Source organism: Nomascus leucogenys, chromosome 16 (assembly GCF_006542625.1).
Source record: "Nomascus leucogenys isolate Asia chromosome 16, Asia_NLE_v1, whole genome shotgun sequence".
NCBI classification, from domain to species: domain Eukaryota; kingdom Metazoa; phylum Chordata; class Mammalia; order Primates; family Hylobatidae; genus Nomascus; species Nomascus leucogenys.
In genome coordinates this window covers 61553512-61576320 of record NC_044396.1, presented here as the reverse complement: position 1 = coordinate 61576320, position 22809 = coordinate 61553512, and the positions used below count along the sequence as shown (strand labels likewise).

Here is a 22809-nt window from a genome sequence, read left to right as displayed (position 1 = left end):
AAATTTCATCGCTGGAAATTAAAGGAACCAAAATTTGAACCATTTGAGAGCCAACCTCTCAACTATTACACTATAGCTTCCTCTCCAGAATTCAGTACATATATAATAAGCATTTTAATAGTTCGAAGATGATCAGAAATAGCATAGCATAATGACAAAGGACCAAGAAGATATATCAACCTACTGTTAAATTAGAAAAATGAGTCATGCTAAGTAATTAAGAAAATCTTATTTTATAATATTTTCTCCATTGAATGGGCCAATTATCTCCTTAAAAAGAATTCTGGTGTGCTAATAAGTTAATATTCATTTGTAATTTCATGGAAATAAGGTACTCTGAAACACTCTCAATGTAAGTAAGATTGTAACTTTTGAATTTTAACTGGAGTTTCTAGTGCAAATCAACATCAATAACATAAATGAATTACCAGTTTTGGTCTATCTTCACTCATTTTTTCCTTATTTGAAATTTAGGTCAAGTTAATGGGAATTTTGTTCCTAAATAGAAGTTGAAATTTGGCTAAAATTGTCATCCCATAAATGTGTGAAAAATAATCATACAATAGAGACTACACAGAGCTTGAATCCCAGGTATTAAGTACACTTAAGGTACTATCAAATGAACAAAGAAACAAACAAACGAACATACAAACAAACGAACAAACAAAAACTTTCCTAACATGAAATATCTCTTTAGTATCTCTCATGTTTAAAATAAAATAATTATTTATATTTAAGCAATCCTCACTATGGTCAATTATATGGTAATTCTTTACTATTAACACTTGAATTAAAATCAAACTACTACTTGAGGGCAAGTAAAAAGTTATGTTGACGAATTTTCATTTAAAATTTAGGTATGTGGATATTCATTTAAACAACCTATGAAAAATTCTACATGTTTAATGCCCTCGATGTACGTTTGTCAAACAGAGCTTGAATCCCAGGTATTAAGTGGGATCATTTATAAACACACCTTAATAGTTATTTACAAATATCATTCCAATTCTATACTATTAAATATTATCAATACTATAATATCAAGATAATAAGGCAGATATTGGAGTACCTCTGCTTGGGATAATTCCTCTGAGAAATGGAGTATCCTCCAGGGCATATGTAAAAATCAAAGGTGGATAAGCAATTGTATTAACAAAGATTTTAACACCGACCATTCCAGTGGTCCCAGCGGGAGTGTGGCAGCAGACTTCATTGGGGTTGATGGAAATAATTTGACAAGGGTCATCCCCAATAGTGACTATAGTGTTGCCTGGATAGACGCCATTTCCTGTGATCACCAGTGTAGTTCCACCACCAATGCTTCCAGAAGTTGGTGATAGAGATGCTACTGGGGGGCTGCTGACAGTCAGGTTTCCCAGAGCCAAGCCTTTACTTCCCACCACAACACTAAGAGAATGATGTCCAACTGGGAGAGGAGTCACAAGAGCAATGATGTTGTTTTCATTAACCTCTATTGCTCTGAACTGTTGATTTCCAATAAAAACAGCAATGTCCTCCAAAACAGTCCCCAAACCTTCTCCTTCAATAAGAAGTTTTACAGATCCTATGATGGAGTTTGGGAAGACTCCTGTTACATAAGGAGTGATGCTTTCTAAATATGAAAAGGTGCAGTTTCCCTGGCACTGGGCAGGCACTCCATGTATTAGAAGATCTACATCCACAAGCTGTTGGGCAGCAGGGGATGTTTCACATTCAATGGCCGTATAATTCACTGATAGAACTTTACATGGGAAACGACCCATAAGGACTTTTACACCTGCAGAAGAAACTGCAAATCCAGAGCCTTTTATGGTCACTCTTGTCATTCCTGTAGTTGATCCTGCATTTGGCAACACCAGGTCAATGTTTGGCAAAAGTACAAATCGCCTATCAAATTCATTGGACAACGTATTGATAGCAGTGCCCAGGTTGTAGACAGTCAAAGTGACAATTTCCCTGATACCAACATCCATTGAGTCTTGAGGGTCAATATGACATGTAATTGAATCCTCACTACTTTCTTCTATGACACAGGGGTAGCTACCAATTGTAACCTGTAAGCAAAATGAATACAAAATAAACCAAGTCAATATATATCTCCAGTATAAACAAATTTTGTATTAGCAACAACTATAAATTTTAAAAGCTAATCATGTGCAACTAAATATCTTTTATTCATAAATTTAATTTGGGAGGGGCTGATTAAGGCATCTCTTGGATTAAATTGTGATTTGTACATAAATGTGCATTGCTACATTATTCATAATAATCAAAAGGTGAAAACAACCCAAATGTCCATCAACTGATGAATGGATAAATAAAAGTTGGCTTAACATGCAATAGAATATTATTAGGTCATAAAAAGAAATTAAGTACTGATACAAGGTACAACTTGGGTGAACCTTGAAAACATTATGCTGAGTGAAAAATAAATAAACTTGGTCACAATGGACCACATATTGTATGATTCTATTTACAAGAAATGTCCAGAACAACCAAATCTATAGACAGAAAGTAGATTAGAGATTGCCTTAGGCTGGGATCGATAGAGGGATTAGGTGTGATATCTAAGGACTTTAGGGTTTTTTTTTTGGGTAATGAAAATGTTCTAAAATTGATTGTGTGATGAATGCCAACTCTGTGCCTATGCTAAAAGTTTATGAATTGTACACTTTAAGTGGGTGAATTGTATGGTATGTGATATAGCTCAATAAAGCTGGTAAAAATTAAATAACAAGGTTATCATCAAAATACTTTTATTGGGAACATATAATAGAAGTACAAAGGAGGTATTTATATTCTTACCTTATTAGCACATGGGAGATTACTAAAGCCATGTCCAATAATTGTTATTGGTTCATTTACTGTTCCAGTGGATGGAGTAATGTTGCTTATAGATGGTGAAAAACAACTTGAAACCTCAAATAGCAATCTTTTTGAATTTTTAACCCTGGTATTGTTCAGGCCGCACAGGGGTTCTGTTGCTAGGCAGCCTGCCACAGAGCTTCCCAAGTGCAAATTCGCAGGTCCTCCTTTAGACAAAAGAACTGCCCGTAAGTCATGAATAACATTCTAAAACGATAACCATTTTCAAACTGAATTACTCTTTATTTTGATGATGATGGTTTAAATTCCGGTAAATCTTTTATGAAAAACAAAATGACAAATGGGTCTTAGGCAGTACAAAAGTATTAAAGACCTGATCGAAGATGTCATAGTAAAGAGAGAAAACTGAATATAAAATTGATTTATTTTTCAGTTTGTCCAAGGCCAGACCCCATGGGGAAAATAATAACATCATCTTACATTTTAATATATGTCCAGGCACATACATAGTGTCAGAACTCTTTTACATTACATCTCACTGGAGGCACGCAAGGATTCTGGGAGAAAGACTGGTAGGAAGACATTAATGAGATCCTTATTTTAGAGGATAAATTCCAGCCTCAGAGAAGCCCAAACCTATTCAAGGTCACGTGGCTAGTAAGATAGAAGCACAGTTAGACCCAGTCATCTGCTACCTGCTCCAGAAATATCACATACACCCTGGGTTACCTGTGTAACAGAGTTTCCATCTTTAACCATCTTACCATGAGCATATGTGGCTTCAGAGCTACCCACAAACAGGTGCAGCGGAATGTGCCTGGTTTCAGCTGGTAAAACATTAATGACTCCTTGGAGAAAAATGGAGTGAGCCTCATCAACGTAGCCGCTGCTATAATAATGGATTCCAGGTGAAGTAAATTGGTAAGAAAACGAACCTGCCATAAAATGAGATTGTACATAATAAATATAAGCAATTAATGCATATTTGAAAAGAGACTGAAAACAATTTGAAATGATCATTTAAATGCACATACAGATGACAGTTTCTTATTTTTCATGTGTATGAAATGTCAACAGAATGTAGTAAAACTCACTGACTATTAAAAGCTATCTTGTGTAACGAAATTACATTCCATGAAAACAAGATCCAGCATTGATTTTCTAGAAAACCATGGTCAGTCTGACATAACATACCAAAATTTAAAGAAAAATTCAACATGAAATGAAAGAAAATTTTTTTCGTGAGTGAAAAGTTCAAAATCTTACATGTACAAAACAAAACAGGCAATCTAAATTGCACATTTTACACCGAGCTGTCCCATAGGAAACACTGATTTTAAATTGATTTCAGTCAGTCAAAGTTCATCACTTGCTACCAGATTGGTTTGATTTAAACATATATTCCTATTTTATTGCATTTTGCTTTTTCAATATGTTTTTCAATTGGTTGATTATCACAGAATCAATATAAGATATTTCTAATATCAGAACTCACTTGAATATGTATGAAATAACTTGCTTACACTCATTAGTAACATTTTTACTACAGCAATAAAATGCCAAATAACTTCACCTTATGCATTTGTGTATATTATTTTTGTAAAAATACTGTATTAAATCTACACAAAATGTCATTTTATTACATCTAGGAAAAAGTGGCATGATGCAAAATCCAATAAGCAGAAACATACCTGATGTAGATTTTTGTCTTCCATTTGTGAATCCTTTGCCATCATAAATTACACTTCCAGGACTGGAGACAGAAAAAACCCTATATCCTATCCCTCTAAGAAATGGATGTGTTTGCCAATGCCATGCCACTGTGTCCCCCACAGACACATTAAGGACTGATGGTGACCAGACGTAACCTAATCCATGTACTGGGGGCAAGAATTGAGTCATATTTTAAAAGAAAAAGAAAATTTCTTAATAATTTTCTTTGACAACATTGCAATTTATATACAGTCAGTAGTGAAAACATTTTAATCAACACTAAAACTTAATTACTTACATAATTTAAGCACTTAACAAAAACAAATAGAAATAATGGAAAGCAAGGTAATAAAAAGATAAGGAAAAATTAAGTCACGAAACTCCAAAAGCTATGATCAACAGATAATTTGAAAAAAAACTTGGAAAGTCAATAAATAATTTGCTTAGAAATCTTACATACAATATTTTTAAAGCTATGATCAATTTTAATTGGAATATTCATTTGGAAATCCATGACCAATAATAAACTACAACAATTTGGGAGTTTCTGTGCTACAGCAAAACCAAATGGTAATTCCTGAAGTTGGAAATTGTAAAGTATGGCCTTCTAGACTCAAGTCTACCACTAATTCACTCTGTACGTGACCCTCTATGTCAAGCAGTTACTGCTGACAAATTATAAAAGAAATAACAATACTTAGTCTCTCAATAATTTGAAATATAAAATAAATAAAAATCAAATTAATTTCAGGTTTAAGTGCTTCAATTTTTTCAGTGTATAAATGGCTGATACCTGAATCTTTCCCATTGTTGGTAATCCTGAATATATTCCCAGTTGAATGAAGAATACATTTTATGACATTTTCTGATGATGATGTAACATTGCAAGGGATGGACCCTAGAAAGAATAAATACTGGATATTTTTAAGAAGCAAACATTTCGTCAAATTTTTTTTGTGAATTATAGAGACGAAGCATAATTCATCAACATCCAAGACCCTAAAAAAACTCTGCGTTATATAGTAGGACCTTCAGAACTTCTTTTCTGATAGTAATCATGTGTGAGTACTATTTGCAGAACAACTCCTCCACTCTATATGTTGCATATACATTAAATACACAGTAATTATTTATTGAAATCAAAAGTAGTCGTTCAGTTTCTCTTTATCACTTTAACCAAATACACTTAACTTTTTTTATGCTACTAGAAAAATAAAGCTGTGATTTAGAATATTCATATAATAACTCAGCACCTATAGTATTTCCTTTAAGCTGAGAAAAATGATAATCACTTTCCTATAAATGAAGCTCTTACCTAACAGCACGGTATTCTCAGCTGGTATTGTGCTGAATCCAAAACCCCTTATGGTGATTTCAGTTCCACCAAACAAGGAGCCTCTTTGTGGAAACATGCTGGTCACTTCCAAAACATACTGTATTGAAGAATTTAATTTGTCTCTGAGAAAAAAAATGAATAGATTTTTCAATGAGCTTCCTACTGGTTTATCTTGCTAAACTCTTGCTAGGATATGACTTCTTTAGAAAGAGGAAATAATTGGATATTTAATTATATATTACTTTTTCAAGATAGACAATCTGACAATTATCATAATCTCAATTTGGTTGGATGGTATATTCAATATTTTCCCTAACTATGAAAATTACGTTTCCGAAAATTATAATGGCAGAAGAATTTGAAATGGAAGATCCTACAATATTATGGAAAAATATGCTTATGAGAACTGAGGTCACAAGAAATACATTAGATTTTTAAAAATATTTTATATTTTCATTAGAGTAAAACAAAAAGGCAGCTCTGCTTTAAAACTAGCAATTAAATCTCACACATTTGAGTAATCAAAGTTTTTTATAATTAATTTGAAGTTATTATTCCATGTTTGTTGAAAACTTGTCAGGGTCTCCCTTCCCACTACTTCAATGAGAGAGTTTTAAATTTATTTTGCTTGGTAACAGACAATGCATCTTCCTGGAGGCCATCAAAATGTAAATGCTTTTCTGATATGACATATTTGACTTCTAAACCCCAACTTCCCTCGTAACTGCAGAGAGGCAGAAAAATTCACTTGAGTCACTGTGTTAACTTTCAACTTCCACAGCATAACCTTGTTATTTCTTGAACCTGAATACACAACTTTTTATGGTGTCAGTTTCACCCATTATATGGTCAAGCTACAGCACAAGCCAATACAGAATCCATGTGAGCTCTGCCCTGTGAAACCAAGAGATGGATGTAGTGCTGAGGTTTATGTTTAATGTTGTTCATCTTCATTTACTTCTTGCAAGATTTTGCTGCAATCATCTCTCCTTCTACTCTGACATTAGCTTTATTGGCTTTTTGGCATCCATAAAATTTCAGTATCTTCCTTTTCTAAGTATTCCAAACCAATAACTTCCTCATACTAGAACTAAAATTTTATCAGTTAACAAACAGATTCAGGGAAAAAGAAATACTAAGCCCTTACAGAAAATTGAGTTGGAGAAAGACTCTCTGCATCGTCTTCAGATGGCCACCTCCTACCCACTTCTTTGCTTGTCACCGTTTCAGAGAACCTTTCCCTGATGTTCAGGATAAGTTAGCTCTATTATAGACTCTTACCGCACCTGGTATCTCTAACTCACAGTATTTTTCACATTTACAGTTAAACTCTTGACATAATCCTCTGTTTGAAATCTCTCTCTCCAAGAAAATTGTGAGCACCATTAATGCAGGGGAGATGCCCCTCTAATCCACTGTAAATCCAGCCAGCAGCATTGAGCCCCTAGAAGCTACTTGATATGCATTTCCTGAGTCAATCAAAATCATGTGACATATACATAAGGCTAGTTGTACAGAGAATTTTACAACCTTATCTGAATGGTATTGGTCTCAAAACTAGGTGTCATATTGCAGTTGTATGAGATATTCTCAGCATATTTTGCAAAAGAAGATATAGAAAGGTAAAGAGAACAATTAACACCTAAAGGTTAATGCCCACTTCTTTTCCTGTCCCAATTCCACTAGCCCCATGTGTTCCACAGCTCCATCAAGTTTATGTTCATTATCATACCTTGTTGATGCAAAACCCCAGTTTCTGACTTCTACGTAGATATCATGTTTTCCAGGAGACAACTTGGGCAAGAGGCATCTAATATCTGTGAAGTTCCAGTGAAGAATCTGGCAGGTTTTTCCTCCAACATACACCGCCATGTTTTGTGTGAGTTCATTTCCAAAATTATAGCCCTTAATTGTTAAATTAACTTCTCCTAGTATTTTAAAATTTAAAAAATAATGCAAAAAGTTCAACTTGTTATCCAGTGTGAAATTTGCATATTAAATAAATCAACTCATCTCTCATCTTTCATTGGATTTAGGAAATCCTAACACTTTGAGAGGCAAAAGGGAAAACAACGAAAGAGTTGGTAGCAGCAACAGAGGGATGAAATGTACATTCAATTGCTCAAAAGGAAAAAAGATGACAAAGTCCTTTTTAAAAAAAAACTTACTATTTTTCTCCTTATTGCATATGTTCAATATAAAATAATAAATAGATTAATCTATGGTAAAACATACACACACATAAAACTATAACTGGTTTCACTTTAAGAAACAAAACTACAGAAGAAACTATGCTTCAAAAGCCTTTCTAGAAATGTTTTTTATACATATGACAAATGACTGATCTTATTGAAGAACTTCTTACCTAGTATTGTTCGTACTTTTGGACTAAAATCAGTTATAACTGGTGTCTGTAAACAATTATAACTAAAAGCACCCCTTGCTATGGCTTGAAATCCATTGGTAGTAACTGAAATATCAACTGTACCCTCAGTTTTCTAAAATAAGAGGAAAAAATAGAAAATATTAATTGTTGAGATACAGAAATGCAAGGGCTGAAAAGAAATAGATTATTCAGAATAAACTTCGGAAGATGTTTTATTTCAAAGTCATGATCAGAGTCAGTTTTCATATATTTAGAAAGTTGTGGTGTCAAATGTAGGTTACATGCTTAAGTTCTCAAAATAGTTACATGACATAGTAGTTTTATGGGTTTTATGATCAATTTAAATGCATCTATATTATTGGATTGCTGATGGCTCCACAATATTGTTGAGATGATCTGGAGAAGTGATTCTCTAATAAAGCATTAGATATTAAAGTTTGACTTTTTGCTCTTAAAATAGACAGGTATAGTTCTTATTTCTCTTCTCTGACAAATCACATCATTATATCTTTTGAAGACCTCACTCCAGAATCCAAGACTAAGTACTTGGACCCCCTAAGAAAACTATCTGGTGCTTTTGCAGATATAGCATCTATGCAATTCCCAATTAGGAAAAACATTTTTTCACATCTAGTATTTATTTAATCCACACTCAGTGTTTAACTGAATGACATATTGTAAACAAAGTAAGTTTTAGTTTACCATATCCCCTCAATTCTCATCTCCATCATTTAGTCCAAAAAAAAATTTATTTTTCCTGCAGATTGCAAATACATAATACCCCCATTTATTCTGCTACACTTTTTTTAAAAAGTCAGTGATAGGATTCATTACGTTTTGGCATGTAATAAGGAAATCAGAGTCTTAGTTTAAATTTAAAAGCTATGTTTTATGTTCCCCTTCCTGTGTCCCTGGGGCCTGTTTTGGGGTGGGGGGAGGGGGGAGGGATAGCATTAGGAGATATATCTAATGTTAAATGATGAGTTAATGGGTGCAGCACACCAACATGGCACATGTATATATATGTAACAAACATGCACGTTGTGCACATGTACCCTAAAACTTAAAGTATAATAATAAAAAAACTATGTTTTAAAAATAAAGAATAATGATTGATTCTAAGATACAATATTCCATAGAGAACTTCACTTTTTTTGTGAAACTGAAAATTTAACACATTTAAACTAAAACTTTAACACATTTAAAAATGTATTCCTGGCCGGGCACGGTGGCTTACGCCTGTAATCCCAGCACTTTGGGAGGCTGAGGGGGGTGGATCACGAGGTCAAGAGATTGAGATCATCCTGGCCAATATGGTGAAATGCTGTCTCTACTAAAAATACAAAAATTAGCTGGGCATGGTGGTGGGCGCCTGTAGTCCCCGCTACTTGGGAGGCTGAGGCAGGAGAATCGCTTGAACCCAGGAGGCAGAGGTTGCAGTGAGCCGAGATCGTGCCATTGCACTACAGCCTGGTGACAGAGCGAGACTCCGTCTCAAAAAAAAAAAAAAAAAAAGTATTCCTTTTTGAAAACTATTGATTTCTAGGTTTACTTTCCTGAAATCTTTAGATTACTCATTTTTTTCATCCTTAAATTTACCATGGTAAACTCTCATTCATTCTCAAATTCTGATGGGACATCAACTTTTCTGTGAAACTGTTTCTGACACTCTCTCTCCACTGTGTTTTATGTTTACTTTGTTACTGTTTCTATTAATTCAAATGAAATACATTGCTTAATATTAGCTTATGTGTCTCTTTTCTTCATGATTTTAAGTATCTTGAATGTGGAGAGAATATTTTGTCTTTGAATCTTAGCGGAAAGATGTGGAAGAAATAAGTTTTAAGGAGCATAATAGAAACCCTGCAGTTCCTAAGTAAGTATACCACTTGTTCCACCCCCCCCAACTGAGATGCTTCCTAATTTATAAGATTTCAGACTTAGGAGGAAAAAATGACTGAAATCAGAGGCCTTACTTTTGGTGTCCTGCAGGTTATCCTATTCAAATCTCCTTCAATCACATTGCAGGTTTCATTTCCAACTAATACCTTTGAATTTTCATTAAAGCCAAATCCAGATAAAGTCAGTAGAGTACCACCTGCGTAAGAAAAGCAAACAAAAACAACAACAAAGCCAGTTCAACCATAACAAAAAGAAATGTTAGTAACATTTTTTGAGAATTGTCTTTTGAGAATAGTCTAATGATCCAAGAGATGGACTGGCCAGTAGATCAAGGACCAGACTTGAGATGAGTAAAATCACCACCACACACCTGAGCCTGGGTGCTGATGCTCAGAACCATAAAGGAGCTGGGCTAAGTGATTTAATGAAATAACATAGATTTGCAACACACATTTGCTTTGGGGCACTGGTAGCAGCATCTGCTATTCTTCACAGTGCTTTCATCCTACGAAAAATTATGCTGCTTCTGTTCACTCAACCATTCTGTGGGTGGAAGGGGAGAGTTAATTAAGACTCTCAGCAAATCTCAAATTTTAATACCCCTAAGTAAAAGGAAAACTAAACTTTAAAAATAAGCGATGTAATAATGTAAAATAAAAGCATACCAAAAGGATCAAAATCAAAGCACAAAACCCTAAACTATGCCTGGTAAAAAAAAAAAAAAAAACAAAAACAAAAAAACAAACATACAAAGGAAATGAAGCAGGACAGGAAAAATGTGTTATGTTCTTTCCATCCTCTGTGTTAGCCCTCCTTTCCCCAGTTTGTTCCCAGAACTTTTTCTGGGTCAAGGAGCTCCACTGAGACTGTGGTTACAAATGAAGCAGCTGGTAAGCAGAATAATAACTAATAAATCTTATCTTGACATAATTGATGTGCTTGTTATAGAAACATGTAATAATTGATGATATTAATTCAATAACCTAAGATGTAAGTATAAGCAGCACCCCGACTTGTGCTTTGTAAGAAACAAAAGAATTAGTCAGCCATTTAATCACTGTGCCTTCTCAAAGGAGACTCTCCTTTGTTCCATAAGAGGAAGCTTTGGGATCCTCTCCCTTCACCCTGTACTAGAAACAGCACATTGAACTGATGGAAATGCATGCAATTTTCTCTCTGTTTAAACTATTAACCATTACCTGCTATGCTTCCAGAATCAGGCCAGATATGTGAGATCTGACTCTGATAAACAAAGTAGAACTCTTCACTCCCTAAATTCTGTGCTAGTCCAACATCAGCCACAGACACAGCAACTGGGGCATGTCCAGCACTTCCATTCAGAATCTGGCACTTGAGCTCTTTTTCTTGTGGAAAAAAAGTAAAAGATGAAGAAAATGGTAAATCAAATGGTTTTATGAGATAAAAGTTATGCTTGCAAATACTAACATTGGCCTTCATTTTTAGATCTCACAAAGTATATCCAAAGAAAACGAATCATATATTAATGGGTGGGGGAATCTTAGGAGGAATAATCCTTATAAACTACCTGAGGCTATGAATCAGACACTCCTAGAAAATAGATAAACCAATAATGAAAGCAAAGTAAACAATCTGCTTCTGATGCTACTGTACCCAAAACAGACTACTGTCATAATTTAAAAAAAACTAGTTTATAAGCTCATTTATATTAATAATTCTGAAATTTTTGTCAAACATATTACGTCCAAAATTGTGCAAAATACTAGGTTTTATCAGGAAAGATGAACAAAAACTAAATGAAGGGCAGGCACGGTGGCTCACGTCTCTAATCCCAGCACTTTAGAAGGCTGAGGCGGGTGGATCACCTGAGTTCAGGAGTTCAAGACCAGCTTGGCCAATATGGCAAAACCCCGTCCCTACTAAAAATACAAAAAATAGCTGGGTGTGGTGGCAGGCACCTGTAATCCCAGCTACTTGGGAGGCTGAGGCAGAAGAATCACTTGAACCCAGAAAGCAGAGGTTGCAGTGAGCTGAGATCATGCCACTGTACTCCAGCCTGGGCAACAGAGTGAGACTCCATTCACCTGCCCAAAAAAACACAGAAACCAAGACAAAACAAAAACAAAAAGCAAAACACCAAAAACAAAACCAAAAAAGTAAATGAAAACATTTTCTTACCTTTTTTTTTTTGAAATGTGACCATTTAATCCCTCAGCAGAGATGTATGTATGAAAACATAATTTCTATCACCAGTGATAGGAGAATTTGATATTGAGGATTTCATGAGTTGGGAAGAGTGATTTTTTTCTCTCTTTTTTTAAATTATACTTTAAGTTCTGGGATACATGTGCAGAACATGCAGGTTTGTTACATAGATATACACATGTCATGGTGGTTTGCTGCATCCATTAACCCGTCACCTACATTAGGTATTTCTTTTAATGCTAACCCTCCCCTAGCCCCCAACCCCTCGACAGGCCCTGGTATGTGATATTCCCCTCCTTGTGTCCATGTGTTCTCATTGTTCAATTCCCATTTATGAGTGAGAATATGTGGTGTTTGGTTTTCTGTTCTTGTGTTAGTTTACTGAGAATGATGTTTTCATCCTTTTTTATTAACTCATCCTTTTTTATTGCTGCATAGTGTTCCACAGTGTATATGTACCACATTTTCTTTTTCTTTAGAACACTGATAATACAGGTGCAGTATTGACTATTAGAGCTTAACAATGCATAAAAGATCTAAACTAAAAACAACAGAAAGGATTTGGTAAATGAATTTACTTATATAATTTCAATTGATTTAAGTTAAGAAAAATCTCCTAGAATTATGAAAGACAACTTTTAGGGAAATAAATAACTATGGCCTTCACTATTTCAAGATGTTAAAAAAATTTGAATGATCTTTAAATTCTACATTAATGGAGAGAGGTTCAGTGAGACCGGAAGTCAGGAGATGGCCACGTCCTCTTCCTGCATGGCATTGTCAAAACATGGGCAGACAGGACCATGGAACACAACAGAAGCACTTCATACATTTTTGTGTCCCAGAGACACACTGATGCAAGAAAGATTTCATGTAACCTCCAAATGAAGGGGGAAAAAAGGATAAAATTAAACTGTTATAGGATAAAGACATCGTACAACAGTGAAATAGTCTGTGGTCATAATCAAAGATAAGGCATTATATAGACCAGGTTGCCAATTTCATGACCCCATAAGGATCATAATAATTGTAATACTGGATGATGATAATTGTACATGATCAAGATAATTGTAATGCTGCCCTTTGATTCCACTTTATCTTAGAGAAGAACAATTAGACTTAATAGTTTTTAAAAGTACCTACCATCCACAGAAAGAAGAGAACAACTTACTGGTCCAACTGAGACTGATACAGCTGAACTAGGAGAAAATCCAGAACCCACTATGGTTAGAATTGTGCCTTCTTCATAGGACCCTAAAAATGATCAATTTAAATAACAATATTAAAGTTAGAAAAATAAAACCTGTTGTTATGAAATCAGACATTTCTCAAATAAAAATAAGTCTGTCTTCAAAAGATATAAACAATAAGCCTAACAGGAGAGCAGGGAGAAACATCAACATTTATTTGTCCACGGCATTTTATTTCCATTATTTCCATTGAATTACTCTATATCTGTTCATATTTTGAATCTGTGTGTTGACAGAGACTAGTGGAAAGAATTATCTGATTGAAAATATGGCATAAGATAAAGAAACAAATTATTCTCATAACAAAGAAATTAAGTAGACATCTCTATATGGTAACTTAGTATATGATGGACTTGCCACTGCAAATTTATGAGGAAAGGATAAACCACACAATTAGTGGTATGGACACTTCCCATTTGAAAAGAAAAGAAGATTCCTCTGTTTATGGTGATACACATCTCAAAGTGCCTGGGACAGTTCTGGTTTACACCTGTCTTCCAGTGTCTTAAACTTAAGCTTCTTCCATTCCCTCTTAAAAGTGTCCAGGTTTGATCAACAAATTATAGATAGATAGATAGATATTACATATTTAACTATAACAAATCATATATATATGATCACCCTACTTATGTAACACCATGCACAATATAGATTCTACATAGATTCAAATAGCTAAGAACAAAAAACAAAACTCAAAAATTTTATAAGTAAATATAATCAAATATCTTGATGACTTTGAGGTAGAGATGGATTTCTCAAATATGATACACAAAGTCATGGGGTTGACCATAATGGAATAAATAAATAACCTAGAATAAATCAATGACTTAAATGTTTTTGTAAACAAGATACTAAATCAAAGCACAGCTAATATACTGACAGAAGCCATGTGCAAAGGATTGGTAAACATAAAATATAGTAAATGGTTACAAATAAATTTAAAAAGGCAATTCAATAAAAAAGGGGAAAAGGATGCTAACACTTTGCAGAAGAAAAACTCGGAATGTCCAAGAAACATATGAGAAGATGCTCATGTGCATTACTAATAAGGGAATAGAAAAATTTCTAAAAAGGGATAACTTTCACCCACTGGAATAGTTAAAATTAGGAAGCCGATCACTTCCAATATTGGCAAGGATGTAGGGGATTTGTTGCTATTATATTTGCTGGTAGTATAGCCACTTGGGAGAGCAATTTGGTCATCTAGTAAACTGAATACTCATACAACCAATTGTTATCCAGTAATACCACGTCTGGGTATATACGCTAAAGAAGCTCTAACACATATGCAATAGGAGGTTTGTACAAGAAAGTTCAATATAGTCTTATTGGTAAAAGTGAAAACTTGTAAACAGTCTAAATGTCCACCAATAGAGGAACTAGTAAGTTGGTGTACTCATGAAATACTTTAAGGTGATTGATTAGGTGTACATAAAACCACATAAATATATCTCAAAATGAATTCTGAATGACAAAAGTAATATGCAAAATAACATTTACATTGTAATATTTCATTTGTAAGCTTACAAAACTGGCAAAATGACCGTGTCTGTGTCTGTGTGTGTCTGTGTGTGTGTGTGTGTTATACACAAAAGGTATTTAAAATGTCATGGAAGAATACACACACAATAATTAATTACTGTGATTGCCCCTTGAGAGCTATGTAGGGGACTAGGTCCAGGGATGGTGCTTAAAGAGAAATTTAGCTGTTCCTATAATATCTCTTTCTTAAATTGATGATTGGAAGTAAATATGACACGTTAACAGCTGTTAATTTTCAGTGAAAAGTATATGTATTTTTGTAGTTTTCTTTATGCTTAAATTTTCACAATTTTAAAAATGATCCAAATGTGGCAAAAGGCAATTCAGATTGTTATATTGGGTAAGAAATAGTTTTTCAGGAAGTGCATGTAAAAGTGGGAATTCAACCATCCTGGCCAACATAGTAAAACTCTGTCTCTACTAAAAATACAAAAATTATCTGAGTGCAGTGGTATGCACCTGTAGTCTCAGCTACTTGGGAGGCTGAGGCGGGAGAATCACTTGAACCCGGGAGGCGGAGGTTGCAGCAGTGAGCTTAGATCGCACCACTGCACTCCAGCCGAGTGACAGCAAGACTCAGTCTCAAAAAAAAAAAAAAAAAAAAAAAAGTGGGAATTCATTACAAAATGCAAGAGTGGATATAAACATAAGGATACCAAAGGACTGTAACCAAATTAAAGTTCATCAAATCCTTATTCTTGAGAGTTTTAACCCCATGTAACAGGAATTATCCCAAAGTTAGTATCATCACTGTTTTAAAAAGTCTGAAGAATACGTTCTTTCAACACAAAAATGCACTATTTTTAAAATTTTAAAAATTTTAATAAATTTTAACAAATAAAATTTTCGGGAGGTACCATATAAAATTAGTTGGCGAATTTTCCTACTATCCATCAAGACTAAATATGTAACTATAGCATCTGAGTTTATTTTTCTGATTGGAAAAAAGCCACCCTTTACTATCCTTATTCCTGCTGTTTTATTTCAGTCCTTAGTTGCTCAGACACAAAGCATAATCACATTTTTGAAGCAATAATACCATTTATGAAGAAATGGTATAATGTGTTCCTTAGATTGAGTTCCTGGCAATAATTTTTATATCTCTTATTCTCAAATCTAAGACACGATTATATTCTTTTATGAAACAGCAGATGTCTTGTTACTAGCCTTTTAATACTAACTCTCCTAGAGGAAGTGGTCTCATAGAATAAAAGACTCCACTTAATACCCTAGCTGGTACAGTTGGACAAAAGTTCCTCAATGTCCAAGTGAAATTTTAGAGACTGAGTCTAACTGGTGAAACTAGAGAAGTTTAAGATTAGTAAATCCTCTATTTCAAAGGCAAGATTTTAGCTTCAAAAGAAATATTTTTTTTTCAAAAATAAATAATTAGTGCCCTTTCCATAGCTTTTTTCTCTGATAGGGTTTTTAATTTTCACAATGTAGAACTGTTTGCTTGCTTTAGCTAGTGACAGTAATAGAAACATAGTTTTAAAAGTCATTATCAGAGTTTACATTTTGCTGGTTATCTTTCACACCCTAGTATAGGTTAAAAATCAGGAAGTTACCTTGAGAAGGGCTTGTCATCAAGACTAGGGGAGTAATGTCAGAATCCCATGTAAATCCACAGTCACCTGAACATTTAGCTGGAATTCCATTGACATAGACTTCAACCTTCAAGTAAAGAAACAAGAAGCTACAGAACAGGGGCAAAGAGGCAGCAGTAGAATATGAATAGGTTTTAACAAAAGTGATGGAATTTTGTTGGTTTGCTAATTTACTGAAATTAGTCTATATTTTTTGTACTTTGATATTTCATTCATTTTTGCCATTGGGAAAGTCACCTAATCTCTTTACACTTTAATGTCTTCATCTTTACAGAGCTCCTGTAAAAATTGAAGGAAAGATTCCTCTATTTTCAAATTCTGGCATAGTAGAGCTAAAAAAATCTACTATTTTATCACAAGGAAGATAATTTTCCCAAAAGTCATAAAATAATATTATCAAGTTGATCAATGTTAAGACAAACGTTCCCATGAAATACAGAAGTCAAACCTCCTGTTTCACCAGGTCTTTAACATATTACAAACTAGTTATACTATTAACATTACATTAAGCATCATGAGAAAAGTTTCAAAAATACCTGCGGCTGTTGACTGGGTGTACGAAGTAGGTCTCCAAGTACATGTTGTCTGAATAAGCCACCTTCCTTTATCCTTGTAACTGTCATATTAGCCTTTTCTCCAATAATGTTGGAATCATTAATCTATTTTTACACGCAATTATTTTAGTAGAAAGGTTATAACAAATATGACCACGCTAGTGTTTCATTTTAAATTTCAGCATAGGCAAAGGTGAATAAAAGTCAAAGGATGTAAAATAAAATTCAAAACCATTGTAGTCACTTTTTTTAAATAAAAGGAGCCTCTTCAAAAATAAACATAACCTATCCAAGAAAAAAAATTAAGATCATTGCATTATCATACGTTGCCTCAATTACAACTTGAATTAAAACTAAAATTAACTTGAATTTTTATAATTAAAAAATAAATCTAAAGAAAATGAATCTACTAAACTTGATTTTCTCAAAATATCCTATGCTTTTTCTGAATATGATAACTGATAAATTATTCTTAAATAATTGAAAAATTGAGTCATCTTTCTATCCGAGAGTCAACTTTTCCTTGTATTGTTTTTTACCTTTACCCTGGCTTTTCACCCAATTTTGGAATTATATGTTCTTCCAATGGTAAAAATAAAGCCAAGTCAAATCAGTACATACAATTTGTTCTTTACACTGCAAATATGGCAACCTTCTGATGTATTCAGGGACTAGCAAAGAGATAGGAGTCTCCATGCTGGGCCATGTGTGAGCCAAATGATATGGAACAGAAACAATGAATAAGCAGAGGAGACTGATCAGAAAAGATGGAAGAGAGTAGATGCACAGACACCAGCACAGCCACCAAAGGAGGTCAGTCACCAGACCTATCTTCATTGTGGAGATTTCTAATTTCAATTCCCAGCCATGTATTTTTTTAAAATAACTCCTACATCCTTATGACTATTACTATTTTGCACAACCATACAGACTTGTTTTCTATGTTTACATAGTCATTTTTGCCCCCACTTCCTTGTCTTCTCCACTTCCTCTCCTTCCCCAAATGATTTCATAAGTAGAGTTCTGCATTTTTTTCCACTTTACGTCATGAATTTCTTTCCAGGTAAATATATGTGGGCCTACACGTGGCTGCATAGTGTTCAATGTGAAAGTTACATCAATCCTTCTGCTATTGATGGGGATTTAGGTTTCTAGGTTTTACTTTTACAAATAATGCTGCAGTGACTACCTTTGTGCCTATATCATTTCACATTTATCTTATTATTTCAGTAGGACAGAGTTATATAAGTGATAGTGATGAATCATAAGCTCTCTGTATTAAGATACTACTAAGTTATCTTCCCAAAAGGTTGTCTTAATTTTCATTCTCACCAACATTGCATAGAAGGAACTATTTCCTTGCACTCTCATCATCACTAGAAAGCATTTTTTTTTTTTTTTTGAGACGGAGTTTTGCTCTTGTTGCCCAGGCTGGAGTTCAATGGCAATGGCACGATCTCGGCTCACTGCAATCTCCGCCTCCCAGGTTCAAGCGATTCTCCTGCCTCAGCCTCCCAAGTAGCTGGGATTACAGGCTAATTTTGTATTTTTAGTAGAAACAGGATTTCACCATGTTGGTTAGGCTCATCTCGAACTCCTGTGATCCACCTGCCTCAGCCTCCCAAAATGCTGGGATTACAGGCATGAGCCACTGTGCCTGGCTGAAAGCATCGTCTTTTTAGTGTTTGATAATCTGAGTCCCTAGACTCCTCTCCTTCACATACTCTGGGCCTGATTCCTTTCCCTCATTCTCTTCTTCCTTCTAACTAAAGAAAGGTAATTAGATGACAGCCTAAGGTGTTACTCCCTTATGAACTTGGAAAAATCATCTTTATAACCACAAAAGTATCCAAGGCCCCAAAATACAGCTCTCATGGTAGAATGATAGTGAGGCTGATTCTCTTTGGGACCCCCTTAGCATACGTCTGGATTTAGCTCGGTTTAGCTCTGAGACCAGTCCTGACTGTGCTCCACCTGCCCCTGTCAAGGGGATTCTAACACACACATTCCTGGACTTTTTCTAAATGCGATATGGAGTAAAGTACCAACAGCTATTCTCCATGAAAGAGAACACTGGATCAGCTTAATTTAGAGAAAACCTTCTCCTTAATTTCCTTTTAAAGAAATTTTAGTTTATGGTTTGCATTTTTATAATATACATAGCCTCCAGCTCTTTTTGGAATAAGGCAGTGTTCAAATAAGCAAACAGCACATAGAAGAAAAGAGAAGCCAAGCCAAATGAGGGAACCTGTAGAAGATTCTGCTTTCCACAGGTGCTTCTCCACTTGATGTTCCACGCGTAGCCAGCACAGGTTCCCTCTCGTGTAACTGAGATTCTTCCCATTCCCTCCAGACTCTGGAGTGCAAACTGCAGATCTGCAGCTGACACAGCAGCGGGGAGACCTGCACTCACAGAGGGGTGGCAAACAGCAGGAGTCACAATTCACAAACTGGCCGGACGTGGTGGCTCACTCCTGTAATCTCAGCACTTTGGGAGGCCGAGGCGGGTGGGTCACCTGAGGTCAGGAGTTTGAGATCAGCCTGGCCAACATGGTAAAACTCCGTCTCTACTAAAAATACAAAAATTAGCTGGGCATGGTGGTGCATGCCTGTAATCCCAGCTACTCGGGAGGCTGAGGCAGGAGAACCGCTTGAACCCAGGAGGCAGAGGATGTAGTGTCCAAGATCATACCACTGCACTCCAGCCTTGGTGACAGCGAGACTCCTTCTCAAAAAAATAATAATAATAAAATAAAACACATTCACAAACCAATTTCATCTTTAAAGTACACGAAATGTGTACTATGTATTATCACTTGCAAACTCTATGTCCCCCTCCAATATAGTAAAAATAAAATTTGCATTCTACTTATGCCAAGAATTTATGTATTTCCTGGAAATAAAATATATACAATTTTATCAATTTCAAAATAATAATTAATAATTATTTTTAAAAATTATATGAGTAATGTGCCTTAAACGGTGGCCTTGGATCGAATATTTTTAATATCAGTTCACAAATATCAAATATCAGTTGATGTTTTCATATCAATTCATTTTGATATTAAAAATAAAACTCAGTGTCAGAGTATATTGAGTGTTAAAATGATCTTTTAATATAGACATACTTTTATTTTTAAAATCAATTTTGATTAAACTAATAACTTAATGTTAATTTGTATGTCTCTGAAAATACTGATAACCTATAAGTCATGAATATAAAACAGAAACAAACATTTGAGAATGTCACCAGTATAGTGGATAAAGCAGTGACAAAAACCTAAAAATGTCACTTGCCATGAATAGTTTAGCTTCATATTACTGACATACTCTCAATTATGTAAATTATAAGAGAAATACTACTAAAAAGGAGTACACCAAAATGTTTATTACAGTTGTCTAGATTAGTCTTGTCCAACTGATAAATAATGTGAACCACATACATAATTGTATATTTTCTGGTAGCTATATTTTAGAAAGAAAACAAAACCAGGTAAAATATTTTAATAGCAATAAATTGCATATAATCCCTTATATTCAAATGTTATATTTTGACATGTGGCACTAGTCACATTTTAAGTGCTCAGTAGCCACATATGACTCATGGCTACCATACTGAATAGCACAGACTTAGATAATTCAATTATAGATGTCTTTTTAAATCATATTCCAATTCTCAATTTTTCTATTTTAGTATTATTGTTATTGTTTATGGCTACCACAGTAAGTAATGAATGCTTATTTTTTAAAATGCATGTATTATAGAAAGTTTTGACTTATGAAAGTCATAATTCCAACTGCCTTTAAACAATGGCTATAAAAATTGTTATAAATTTTTGCAGACTTTTACAATATTATTTTTAAGGGAAAAAATCAAAATAAATAATATTAGCTTTGGATGGGTGAATTGTTTCCTAATCTATTAAAAAGAAGGATTTGAAACAACATTATGATTGGCTATTAATTGACCCTAATATGGTATATATTAATATATATGCATGTGTGACTTTAGTATATCACATATTTACTTATATATCAAATAAATAATTAATATATTTGCATGTATCAATAAGTAGTAATGCTCAAGTTAAACAACATTTAACACTTTATAATGTTATACATATGTGTGTGTGTGTATACGCCAATATTTTAAACTTTTTTCATATACCTTTGAGAATATGTCCATAAGCTTGAATGTCAAAGCTGCCATTTAGAGGTGGAGATGCTGCTTGAATTCTGTGAATACGAATTTTTGACTCGCCTGGCCAATTATTTCCTCTGTAGACAAACTCGTTCTCTGTCTCATGTGTGATTATCTAATTTCCAAAATAAATATTGATAAAATGATTAAACTTTACAATGGCTTACATGATTTCTATTTCATCATGGTACAATCCTGTGACATGGCATAAATGAACCTCATGCATTCAGGATTCTTCAGAACATTAAGGAGTGTCACATAAATCAACACAGGCCATACCTATATAGCTGCAATAATGAGGCCAAAGTCAACTCAGTCATCTGTGCAGCAATCAGCTGGAACTGCAGTAATACCTCATTAATTCAGAATGCACCCTCCATCACTCAAGGAACAAATATTTATAGAGCAGGCACTCTGTTCAAGTTACAGTGCTAATCACTGCAGAGAGGCAAAGGAGCATGAGATGTGGTCTTGGTTATTAAAAAACTAAAACAATTTTTTAAAAAATAGTACATGGAGTCTTGAAAAGTTAACCAACAATTTAAGAAAGTTTATGATTTTTACAGTGGCTGATCCAGGCTAAAAAAAATACTTGTTTAATGTTCAGTGCTAATCAATTGACAGAAGCAGCACATGCTGTAGAAATTCATAGATTGTAACCCTAACGGTGAAAATTATCTTCCCCTGTTTCTGATCCCTTCTAGTTATATGTTACTACTCTAAAATTTAAAATGATAAGCCTTCTAGCCCACAGAATGAATAAACATTAGTGCTAAAAGACATAAGCAAGAATGTTCCTAGCAGCTATATTCATAATAGCCCCAAGCTGGAAATAATGCAAAAGTTGTTCAATAGAATGGATAAATTATGGCATATTTATACTATGGAAAAATGTACAGCAATAAAAGAGAATGAAACTACGGTATATGCAATGTGAATCTCACAAAATTGAATGAAAGAAGCTAGATTCAAAGGAGTACACACTGTATGATTCTATTGATATGAAGTTTAAGAACAATTGAAAATAATTCATGGTAGTAAATGTCAAAAGAGTGTTTATTGGAATGAGGAGTGAGTTTAAGAAAGAAGAGCGGTTCAAGGAAGGTACTTGGGGAGCTAATGATTATCTTGATCTGGGTGTGATTACATGAGTGTATCTACTTTGTAAAAATATGTTGAATTCAGCAAGGTTATAAGATATAAGATAAAGACACAAAAATCAATTACATTTCTATATATAAATAATAAGCATGTGGAAATCGAATTTAAAAACATAAGACCATTTACAACTGCTCAAAGAAAATGAAA

At 34.2% G+C, this 22809-nt stretch overlaps 1 protein-coding gene across 1 annotated transcript in view; it reads right to left on the bottom strand.

Moving 5' to 3' along the window:
- PKHD1L1 (PKHD1 like 1) overlaps nt 1–22809 on the bottom strand; it is a 163575-nt gene that overhangs the window by 85798 nt on the left and 54968 nt on the right. Inside the window, exons 24-38 of the mRNA XM_003256116.4 lie at nt 21469–21616; nt 19549–19703; nt 17283–17405; nt 16708–16813; nt 13491–13601; nt 11363–11527; nt 10238–10359; nt 8241–8373; nt 7608–7803; nt 5855–5997; nt 5333–5437; nt 4518–4706; nt 3591–3761; nt 2806–3032; nt 1070–2054 (exon numbers count right to left, since the gene is read on the bottom strand). Coding sequence (XP_003256164.2) covers nt 1070–2054; nt 2806–3032; nt 3591–3761; nt 4518–4706; nt 5333–5437; nt 5855–5997; nt 7608–7803; nt 8241–8373; nt 10238–10359; nt 11363–11527; nt 13491–13601; nt 16708–16813; nt 17283–17405; nt 19549–19703; nt 21469–21616 — 3079 coding nt within the window. The remainder of the gene's footprint in view (nt 1–1069; nt 2055–2805; nt 3033–3590; nt 3762–4517; nt 4707–5332; nt 5438–5854; nt 5998–7607; nt 7804–8240; nt 8374–10237; nt 10360–11362; nt 11528–13490; nt 13602–16707; nt 16814–17282; nt 17406–19548; nt 19704–21468; nt 21617–22809) is intronic.